The sequence below is a fragment of the Lissotriton vulgaris genome, chromosome 4_1 (assembly GCF_964263255.1).
Source record: "Lissotriton vulgaris chromosome 4_1, aLisVul1.2, whole genome shotgun sequence".
Taxonomy (NCBI): domain Eukaryota; kingdom Metazoa; phylum Chordata; class Amphibia; order Caudata; family Salamandridae; genus Lissotriton; species Lissotriton vulgaris.
Window position 1 is genome coordinate 1,296,374,051 of NC_141691.1, and position 12,365 is coordinate 1,296,386,415.

General features: G+C 39.8%; 1 protein-coding gene across 1 annotated transcript in view; it reads left to right on the plus strand.

Moving 5' to 3' along the window:
• Nucleotides 1-12,365, plus strand: part of MARCHF11 (membrane associated ring-CH-type finger 11) — a 172,695-nt gene that overhangs the window by 89,484 nt on the left and 70,846 nt on the right. Inside the window, exon 3 of the mRNA XM_086966929.1 lies at nt 3,948-4,140. Within this exon, the coding sequence (XP_086823055.1) occupies nt 3,948-4,140 (193 nt within the window). The remainder of the gene's footprint in view (nt 1-3,947; nt 4,141-12,365) is intronic.

Here is a 12,365-nt window from a genome sequence, read left to right on the forward strand (position 1 = left end):
CACTGTTATCAGACTTAACCACTATTACATAGTCAAAAACAACAATTGATGGACGGAACGTTGCACAATGGCAAAACATTTACCCCCAGTCACAGATCTGGGTTTAATCCATCGTTATTTTGCTCACCACACCACCCCAGTTCAGACATGGCCATATGCAAATCAGTCTTGTCCCTGTGCCTCATGGGAACAGTCCAGCCAGAACTGCCAAGCCATGTCTTCCCTGGACCAGAATCAAGCATCCTAGGACCGGTTTCTGGCTATCAGCCGTCTTCAGCCAGGATAGCTTGATTCCAGTGGCATGAAGAGCATGGGACTCACGTCTGAGCATACCTGTCCCACTCGGGCTGACAAATGCAAAAACAACAATTGATGGACGGAATGTTGCACAATGGCAAAACATTCACCCCCAGTCACAGATCTGGGTTTAATCCATCATTATTTTTCTCACCACACTGCCCCAGTTCAGACATGGCCATATGCAAATCAGTCTTGTCCCTGTGCCTCATGGTAACAGTCCAGCCCGAACTGCCATGCCATGTCTTCCCTGGACCAGAATCAAGCATCCTAGGACCGGTTTCTGGCTTACTGAAGACAAACACGGCAGCTCCTGCAGTTGCAAAGTTCATGTGCAATGTTGTGCCATACGCGTTTCGAGAATCCTTTCTCTTTCTCAATGGCTAAGCACCAAGGGAATTTCACAGGCCAAGATAACGTTGCATTAGCAGCGTGATTTTGAATCTTTCCGCAGATTCAGTGATTCAGTGATTCAGTGATTCAGTGCCGTGCCGGCCTCGTATGGGGAACCACTCCAGCATTCATAAACAAAACAAAGGGGAGACGGCACTCCAGAAAGCGTTATTCTTGTTTGCTTTCTGTTTATTGTGGATCTCATGATCTTCTTGTTTTTAAAATAAACAAGAATACTGCTTTTCTGGAATGCCACAGCTCCTTTGTATTTTTATGCATACAGGATATCGCCTGGGAGGACAATTGTGAGTTCCATTGGGTCCCTCTTGGAAATCAGTCGAGATATTTAGATTTGTTACTACAACAATGCACATTGGGCAGATCTGGTTAATACAATATATGGGCTTATAGATAGCTAAAATTAACAAAATCTAACCTGAATAAGTTTTATTCTGCTAGTTTTGCAAGTCCTTTTTTAAACGGTCTTAGCTATGAATTATGCATTTTAACATTATAGGAAGTTTTTTAGTCTCTTGTTAATCTGATATTTATTTCTAGCCCAATGTATACGAAGTAGAATGACTTAACCTGCCCCTATGTACTTGCTTGGTTTTCCAGTCTTAAATATTATCTACATCTATATGTTCTCCTTTAAAGTTTTGACATCACTAGTATTGTGCTGCATGGATTTCTATGACTTCTCCTGCTCTTCTGCTTACTTTGCACTTTAACTATGAACTTTGATTTTTATTTGTTTTACTGTAAATGGTTTTATCTTTGTAATATATGTTGTTTGGGCTGGTTCCCGAAATAAAACATTTTTGACTGACAACTGTAGTAATGACTTATGTCTGTTTAGGTTTATGAAATAGAATCAGTACGTCACTTTAGGATTATTGGAATAGTACTGCTCACAAATGGATAATAGATTAAGTAACTTAAAGCAGGGCACACAATTCTAAATCACCAGACGGTCATTGGGACAGTAAAAAAGGTGCCACACCAACATATGCAACAGACACTTTAAGATTGATTTATAAGTATTTATCAATCATAAGGCAGAACTGAACAAATGCATTGAACACACTTGAGCACTCGTCACTTTAAAATCATTGTTATATTGGTAATTGGAGTCTTAGCACCATTGGATTGTAATAGTGCTTTTCGTTTTAGGTGTAGTGCCATAGTATTTAGATTAGGCACTTTTAATGTTACCTAAGTCACTTTTGGGCTCATCCCAACATACAATGACAAGTCAAGAAAGGTGGCAAACATCAGACTAGGAACTGGGCAATCTTAAGAAATGTACACTCCATTGAAAACCATAGAGGGTATAAACCCGGTATGTCATATCGGAGAGGAAAGGAAAAATCATCAAAGATATGTTAGTTAGAAGCCATCTACAAACACAGACACCACAGACCTGGCTGGGAGGGGGACCAATGGGTTTCTTCCTCTGTACTCGATGAAAAGATTGCAAACATAGTTCCATTAGAAGTACATATTCTGTCCCTCTCCGTGATACACCCTTTAAAATCAGAAAACACATAACGTGCAAACTAGACCATGTTGTGTATTGCATCAAGTGTCCTTAACCAAAAAAGTACATTGGAATTACTATGTTCCAAGTAAAAATGCATTTTCTGGAACATTGAGGGCTATCACTAATATATATCAACTTAGACCCTCCTCTGTACAGGTTGTTCAATCTTTGTGTTTATTTTTTTTGGCTTTTTTCAAGTGTTATTTGTCATTTTCACCTTTATAGTCTTAATATTTTACCTGGTTTATTCTCACTTTCCAGATGTTTATATTTGCACTTCCTCCGTATTCACATATTTTGTCTCAATGGAACCAAAGATATAGATTCATTGAGTAGAATCATGCTTACACATTTTTGAAGGTTGATGGTTTTCCTTTCCCAAGAAATGATTGTGCCCACTAGGGCTTTAATCAGTCAATCTTAGTATTTTCCTTTATGGGATTGGGGCTATTGTGCACTGTAGAGATGAAATTAAGATGACATGAGATGATTCTCATTGGAATACATTGTACCCATATATGAGGGAGAACCAACTAACTATTTCAGTTTCTTACAGTCGTGAGACAGAATGAAACCTAATGATTTTCTTAATCTTTTTTTAACTATTTCTCCTTACTATTGGTTGAATGATTACACAAAGGGAATGGGGATATACAAAAATGATAAAATGAAACAAATGAGACAAAACATATGAATTTGAGTTTGTATATTTAGTATTTGTTTCATGTCTTTTAAAGTTTGTGAGCACACAGGAACTTTTCATTTAAAAACTGTCTGTAAAGAAATCATGCCCCACCGTGAGCAAGGTTCAAGCCAAAATGCGTAAAAAGGGCCTGTTTTGCCAAATTAAACTAAGTATTTATCAATCATTAGTCCAGTTGTGGCCATCAGCATTGTCCTTTCACGAGGAGAGTAAATGTCAGCGATATGTAGCAGGTTTCTGTTTACCGCAAACTTTGGCCACCACATTAGGGAAGGGGACTGAGTCAAACAGAACATGTAATGATATATATTTTTTTAACATTTAGTTATTATATTATTATAAAATTGGATAATAAACGTATTTAAATATTACTTTTAAAAAAAATTTAAAAATGTAAATTAATTCTATTCGGAACTTTAAATACATTGGCTCAATAACCTGTAATGCTGGGCAGATCCTTTCATCTCCCTATGTCTAAAAATAATTTGACCATGTGTATTGTAATCTGGGGATCCTATAAAGCACTCTAATGCCCTTGGTACTAGCTCCTGTTATATAAAAACAGCATAGAAATAATTCTACTGTAGGTGGGATTTTTTTAAATTAAATTTTAAGAAATATTATTTCATGTTTTAATTATTTAATGCACATTTAACTTAATGTGCTGAAACATTTTATTTGTTTTAAATCTAGGTTTCATCTCAATATATACAATTATTTTACATTATTACTTTATATTCAATATTTTTTATTGTTTTTTTTTAAGAACAATACACTTTAATAATTTTGCCTATGCTCAGTCAAATTCAGAAAAAGTGAATAGCAAAAACGTGTGCAGGTTCTTCTGGGTCAAGTAGTAGATTTACACATCAATACATTTACATGTGTAAATTTACCTTTGTGAATAGGGCCCTTAGTTTGTACATCACACATGGAAGCTTATATTGATAATGCATTTTTACAAAGATGTTGTTTAATACATCTGGTGCATTTATTTTTTTTGTATTTCAGTGGCAAAGCATTACAGTAACACTGGTTGAAAAAGTGCAAATTATAGCTGTAATTCTAGGATCTTTGTTCCTAGTCTCAAGTGTATCTTGGCTCCTGTGGTCAGCTTTCAGTCCCAACGCATTATGGCAAAGGAAGGACATCCTCTTTCAGATCTGCTATGGAATGTATGGTTTTATGGACCTAGTATGCATAGGTAAGCTCACAACTGTAACTGTTTTACATATCCAGTTATGAGATAAGTGTTTCATGTACATTTTGGTATTACAAGATAAACGTAGAACTGCACATCATGAAATCTTTGATTTGCACAATTGCATTTCACATAATTGCACTTTAAGCTAATTGAGATTAAGTGATTTGCTCAGAATCACATGATAAATAAATTGTTATAAACTTTTATTCCTTTTAAGACAATTATTCTCACGGGTGCTAAAAAGTCGGAAATTAAACATTTCTGAAATATTTGTCATGTATTACCACTGTGACATATAAGCAGTCTTTATCTCTTGTTGTGACTCCTTTGTTTTTTTTGCAGAACTGTGGTAATTTGTTTAACAGATTTATAAAGATTGTAGCACTGTAAACAACCCTTGGTATTACAGTCAAAATTATATCCTAAAGGATATGGTTTGTAGTCCGGAAAATTGGTTAAGTGAGAATGCCCTGATCACTTCTTGGTCATTACACTGAGTTCTTCTCATCCTTTTAGTCACCCCTCTCCATTTCTCTTCTCCCTACTGTTTGCAATCAGGTTTTATCACAGAGTATTTCATGGGTGGTTGTCTATCATTCATTACCCTGGATATGGATATGCTTAAAATAAAAATCTACACTGAAATCAAATGTATATGCAACAAGGTGCCTGTTCACCCTAAATAGATAATGGCTGTGACAAGTGCAATGAGGCGTTATGGGGATTACAAAAAAGAGATCAGAGCATTACATTGTTCATCATTCCCCAAGGCGGTTTCTAGCTGTCCAACAATACTTTCCCTTAAGTTATTTCGTTTGCACCACACAAATTTGCCAGGCTAAATCATATTAAATTGGCTTTTACGTAACAGTTTCTCTTTTCTCTTCAAATCACTGCCATCCTCTGTTTGCTAAAGCTGATTTTCTGCTAGATGGCTCAGTTAAATCACTGGATGATTAACCTCTTAAGTTTTCTCCTACTCTAATTCTTTTTTTTAGATAACCTTCTTCACGCATAGTTCTGATTTATTGAAAAAAAGTTTTTTTGTAGTTTTTTTCTTTCACTCTAGAAAGTACCTGGTTGATTTTTCATGTTTTTGGGGTCAATATTAGATTTTTCCACAATAGAACACAGTTAACGTTTCTACCTTTAAAAGCAGATACAGTTTACTATCCTCTCTTGATTTCTCCACCAAAAGTAGAGTGAAATTTGATGGGGTAGTATATGCCTTAGCAGACCATGTCATTTAAACCGTTTGTACATGTGGTATTTGAATTTTGTGGTGGTACTGGCCACCTCAGGTGAAAAGCTTTGCTTTACCAATAATTTATTTAGCAGTAGAAACTGTTGCTCCATGTAGTGTAATGTTGTTTAGTTTCATGTAGCCAATAACTTTTAGAGGCGATAAATTCAAATACCAACAATGGAAATCTGTTTGATACTGTCAGTGCCAGCAACAAATTCAAATACATCCAACTATTAAATGCTAAGGCCCTGGATCTTTCTTAAAATTCTAACACTCTCCATTTTATGTGAAGTCTAGAGGGCTGCAATATCTTCATTTACAAAGCATATCAATCACGTCCTTAGATGCAAGCTCAGAACCTTAGCTGGATATACCAAAAGTTACCTGTCTCCACCAGGTACTTGTTTTATGATATTTATCCCTTGGCCAAAGTAGAAGACCCAAGATTTAATGGTTTAACATATTAATTTAATACCCGATATGTGCTGGTTCAGGTAAACTAATCTGATTTAGGCTTCTCTTCTTTCAATAATCTCACAATCAACTTTTTCTTTATATTTAACAGCTATTCAACAGCTATTCATAAAATGTTTTCAGAAAAATACCACGCACAATAAGTGTGAGTTGTTTCAAGATTGTGAGAATTAAGGCGTTTCAAGATTATAATATTTTCCGGCCAACTAAGGAACAGCCCATTGACATCCACAAAAAATTGATACGTCTCCGATCTCGAACCTGGTTCTTTCTACAAGAACGGAATAATATAGGCTTATCGTAATAATATAGGCTTATCGTACCTGTAGTATCTCCCATTATGAAAAGTTTCCGATAGAAATTTGAACACAAACATTAAAAAATATTAAATAGGTATTCAAACGTTTCCCAATGTGACTGCTAGATAAAACTTCATAAGGTGTCACGGCAAGAAGGGATCATATCATTTCCAGTCGCTTTCAACATACGAATATGTGTATTTGAGGTCAATGATTTTAGATCCTGCGTTAAATTGAGTAATCCTGGAAGCTGTGCCACCAAAGGTCTTGATAACAAATCAAAATCTAATGAACCAGGAGTTCCACACCCTTCTATCTGTCAACAAGTCAACCAGCACAGACCAATGAAACCGTAGGTTATTTGAGTCCTGAAACGCACCAATGTCCCGTCTTAAGACCAAAAGGAAGCACATAAACTGCCATTTTCTTTTATTCTAAACAAATTTAGTTTAACCCTGAGGATTCACTTGGACATCACTGTAAAATATGCATCATTCAGATACAATCTTACCATCTAGTCCTTATGGAGCAACATATATCTTGGCAGATAGATGTATTCGATGTTTAGGAACCATAAGTTTATCACTTGTTTTTCACCATTTTCCTCCCCAAAAACACAGTTTTTAGTAGCCACGAAAAGAAAAAATGTACCTGAATGATAATATTTAATTACTGCAGTCTTTACTGCTTGATTCACCTTCTCCTTTTACTGTTTCGTCACAACTGTGAGATGTGGTGCCTCTGTGTGAACCGATAGTAGGTTTATTTCTTATCATAGATGTTTCAGTTTGTGCATTTCCTTGCTTTTCTGGAAGTCTAACCAAGAGGACGACTCACTTGAAAGCTTATGCCTTTATCCCAGCTGTCTAGCATGGTAGGCTTATTTTCAGCCAGACCTGCCTTTCATTGGAAATAAATAGTTGCATTTCCACATTTAAAGAATTGAGAACACTAGTCTTCCTGGAAAATACAGAGACATTTGAAAAGCTTGCATAGAAAAAGCTCATCTTCTACCTCTTGTAAAACCACTTCTGCTTCAAGCAAGAATTTCGCCTCTGCACCAGACTGCTTGATGGCCCGGTTAAAGAGGTTTGGATAAACATTTTTATTACGATTGACTAGTGCTCTCTGATTTAGAGGAACAGAGATGTCCGATGTCACCTCTATTGTTAATTGTTTATACCAGCAATATATACATACTCTCACCTTAGCAGCTTTCTCTAGTTCATTCAGCTATCTATTTATCACAAACTTCAACTTAACTCAACTCTAAACCCCATTACTTTACTATAACCCACACTACTATTATTATAATCACACTTTCTTATAAAAGGTTTTTCTAAATCTATTTGGAATAGGAAGATATTCTTACATTGCATGTGTCTACACAACTGAGATATTTACATGACACTTCTAACTAAGAGGCCTATTAGGATGGCGGACGGATCTGCCTCCGTCCGCCACCCCCGAGGTGGAGGGACCTTCCGCAGGGGCAGCGGCGGTCCCTCCATACCAATTAGGATGTGACCGCCACCCTGGCGGTCACATCCCGTATCTTTAACCTTGCGGCGGGTGCTGCTTGAAGCAGCACACGCCGCAAGGTTAAAAATGCATGCTTTGCATTCACATGCACAAAGCGGCAGGCACCGTGCGGTGCCTGCCACTTTGTGCATGTAAATGCAGGGGGGTACCTTAGGTACCCCCCATGTGCACCCCACACCCCCTGACACCCTGGGGTCCCGCAATGGGCCCCCAAACACAAAAGACCACATGCTTGTCCACGGCGGAAAAGCCGCCGTGGAAAAGCATGTTTCCGCCTGCAACCTAATATGGCTGGCGGTGTCTTGCAGACACCGCCACCATATTTGTGTGCATTCACCGTGGATCAGCGGCGGACGGACTTGCTGTCCGCCGCTGATCCCACCGGCATCCTAATGTCGCGGTGGGTGTTTGCAATGTCCGCAGCGGTGAATCCGCATCCTCCGGGCCGGCGGTGGTTTCCACCGGCCCGGAGGATACGGATTCACCGCCAACATAATCGACCCCTAGGTCTGCAGTTTTTTTAAAAATATTTTTTATTTAAGCAACACCAGTTTATACATATACAAAAGGTATAAAACAGAGAATAAATATATAAATACATTCATGAATAGTAGCAAAATGCAACAGTTCTATACAAAGGGAAAATATCAAGAGGATCATAGGAAAGCCAAGATGGACAATCACTTTAAAATATTTTACCAACAGATCAATTCATTAGAAGATATCACAAATAATAATATTTGTATTAATAAGGTATTCTTATGGCCCCCTTACGTCTCTGATATAGGCAGCAATGGGTGACCAGACCTTGTGACCACGCATTCTCGAGTGTCTACCCCTAGTGGAGTAGATAGCTTTTTTTCTGATTATAAACTCCCAAAAATCTGCAAAGCCACATTTGAAAAGTTGGAGGATCAACATCTTTCCAGCTAGCTGCCAATAGTATTCTATATTCCGCCGTCCCAACAAAAAAGACATGAATCCTCCTCCAGGCGTAGCCCTATAATGCTATCGTAGCCAAGAATAAACAATGCAGATGATTCAGCCAAGCTATGCCCGAATACCTCCTCCCAAAACCCTGATAGCCCTTTCTTTAGTACTGTTAATTTATCACAATCATAAAACATATGGGTCAAGGTGGCTGGCCCTGACCCACATCTGGGGCAGTAATCATCTATCCTTTTTCCCCATGTAAACAATTTGGCTGGGGTAAAATATACGTTAAAAATAGTTTTATATAGCTGGGCTTTTAAATTTGGGGATAGAAGTATTTTCGATGTTAAAGATGAGCTCATATCAATGTCAGTGTTAGGATTAGCAAGCTTCAAAGCCCAAGATGACTCTGTATGTTCCAAGTCATCAGGTAATTTATCAAGAAGCAGGCTATACAGTTTCCCAATTCTAGTTGAATTCCTGGCCAAGATATCAAGAAGCGGAATCCTTTCGAGTGTGATCATTTAAAATAGTGGCTATTAGGAATTTCAAAAGTTCTCTGTAAAGCTAAAAAACTAAAATCTAATTCTCCTCCAGAAAAATCCCAGATTGTTCTTAGACCCATGCTTTCCCATTTTTTAGCCATATCATCATTAGCCTGTAAGGGCAATAATGATGAGTGCCACAGGGGGTATACCTGTTAAACTTCGGGATTGCCATAAATCTAGAGACCTTTCTCCATACTTTCCAAGCACTAGTAATTACCTTAAATTGAACTTTTTTTGTAGTAACTTGGCTCTACCTGTTTCAGTAAGAGCCCTTGGGCTTTCCAACAGAAAGTTCATATATGGTGGGTATTTCTAAATCTGGCGGAGTCTCACTTGAAATCATAATATTAAGCAAAGGGGTCATTTGATGGAGAAGGGCCGCCCAACAGTGCAACATGATGTTCGAAATTTCTAAGCCACCCCTGCTTTGTGGCAAGGATAGGTACTACGGCAACCTCCTAATCTTCCCATATTTTGACAATTGTGATTCTAGTGTTTTTAAAATATTATCTTCTACGATTAAAGGTATGTCTCAAAATAAGTATAATACTTTTGGGAGTACATTCATTTTTTTAAAATTGCCCCTACCGATAATACATAGATGTAAACTATTGACTCTCCTAAGATCTTTCCCTATGTTTTTAATCAGGGGTTCATAATTCAATTTACTAATATCTTCCATTTTTTAACTTAAACATACCCCGAGATAAGTAGCCTTATCTGTTTTCCTTGGGTCATCATAATCAATGTTATCAGTGCATAGGATAACCGTTTTGTCTTTATTAAGTGAGTATCCAGAATACCAACCAAATTGCTGAGTGATTATATCTATTTCTAAAATTGCCTCCGCTGGGTTGGGTGTTAATACTGCCACATCATCGGCATAAACTAGTACTTTGGTCTCGTAAGCACCAACAACAATTGGTTTAATTTTCTCGCTCTGCAACAATTTAATAATCAGGGGGTTGATGTATAGGGCATATAAAATTGGAGAACATTGGCAACTTTGTCTCGTTCCCCTAGATATACTAATCTTGCGAGATTCCTTGCCCATTAATTGCAATTGAGCTTTCGGTTGTTGGTACATAGCTCTAATTTTAAACTCGGGCCCAAATCTATTAGGTTCAAGCACCCCCCATAAAAACTCCCAAGACACCCGATCAAAAGCTTTCTCGGCGTCAAGGAGGATCATTGACATCTGGCCCCCCGTCCCGGACATGATATCGAAAAGTGAGATGACTCTACGGGTATGATCCATTGTGCCCTTGCCCAGGATAAAACCATGTTGCCAGGGGGAGTGAAGATGTTCAATGACCCTTCCGAGCCGATTAGCTAAAATTTTGGCGTATAGTTTAGAATCTGAAAAGAGCAATAGCTGGCCATGGCAAGGAATGACGTAACATGGAAACATCTTGTGGGGAACTTACAGTTGACAGCGCTTGCACGTTAGCTGCATCAGGGGTCATGCTCCCATCAGAAGAGATATGGATTCATACCTTCTTTGCTGATCCTACCTGCTGCTGTCAGAGGTGCCGCTGCACTGCCGTGAGCCCAGCCACTTTGCCCAAGACACTGCCCAAGATACTGCCGCCATTCTTGCCACTTTGCCCGGGACTCTGCCGCCGCTCTCGCCATCTGAGCTGGCTGCCTGAGGGGCTTTGTGGCAACGAGGACCACATCTCCCAGCGTGCTTGGGGCCGTGCGCATCAGGGTACGTCATCGAAAAGCGCCCGGAAGCGTTTAAATCAAGGCTGCGCCTCTTGCGGCGCGGGATTCATCCCTTCTTTGCTGACCCTACCTGCTGCTGTCAGAGGTGCCGCTGCATTGCCGTGAGCCTGGCCACTTTACCCAAGACACTGCCCAAGATACTGCCGCCATTCTCGCCACTTTGCCCGGGACTCTGCCACTGCTCTCGCCATCTGAGCTGGCTGCCTAAGGGGCTTTGTGGCAACGAGGACCACATCTCGCAGCGTGCTAGGGTCCACCCACATCGGGGGATGTCATCGAGGCTGTGCCTCCCGCGGCGTGGGCGCGCCCGGGCTAAGCCCGGGCCAAGGGCGGGCCCGTCCGTGCCCGTCAGTGGCCGACTGGGGCCGGGCCGGGCTAATCCCCTTGGTTACTATATTTCCTATTGTACTTTTAATATTGTAGTAACAATCATTTGAGAGACTATAGTGAATATTGCAAAAACGCTAAGAGCAGGATCTTGGACATAAGTAGAAAAATGGGTAAATGTAAGCATGCTAGTCCAAAGCCTACTGGGGGAGGGAGGGCTATCGCGGACTCGCAACAAACATTGTTAAATTACTTAACGGGGCGATGGGGGCCTTAGACAATCAGATAAGCTCAGCTGAGGAATTAATTAAGGCCAATTTCCTGCAGCTTAACCTTCCGGCCTCTAGATTGAGTCCCAGACAAGCAGCCTCAAGGGAAATAGTTACGAATGGCTGTGCTCAGCATACTGCTGATAGAATTTCCTTAAGTGACTCAGACTTATCCCAACAGCCGCCCCAGAAAAAACAAAGAAACCCGACCCTCGCGGGTAGTAAGCACCCATTGAACCCCACAACCCACGCCAACACTTGCTTACAGCAACCCCAAAAAGGAAATACACCAAACAAGGAAAGAGGAAAGTGGGCGCAGGGAAATCATCCACACAAGCCCAAAGGGCCAACGACAGGGGTACGGCAAAGGCCAATAATGATATCAAGTCCCTTATCACAGTGGTGGAAAGGCTGGATATGTATCTTAGGATAAGGCTGGATCAAATGGAAGCTAGATTGATGCAAATAGAACAATCATTATCATCGCACCCAGGGTTCCTTAAAAACACTACCCATTCTGTCCATAACAAACAAGCTCCATTCGCAGAAGGGCACAACCAGACTAACGGGCATCCAGATAAACACCAGAACACTAACATAAGATCAAATACTCAGATAAATAATGCTCCCCAAACTATAGACCGAGGAAAGGGTAACAACCCTGTCTGTTAGGGCTACTATAGACATCACCTCAACAGGAAACCCTGACCACCCGTTTTCCTTCTCTAATTCTGATACTCAGATTAGGGTAAAAGCAGGAGTAGATGAAACTTTAGATCTTCCTCCTGCAGCGACACCCTACGTAATAGTGTTGGCAAATGTTCCACGAAAGCCTCCTCTAGAATTAGAGGGGTGGGAA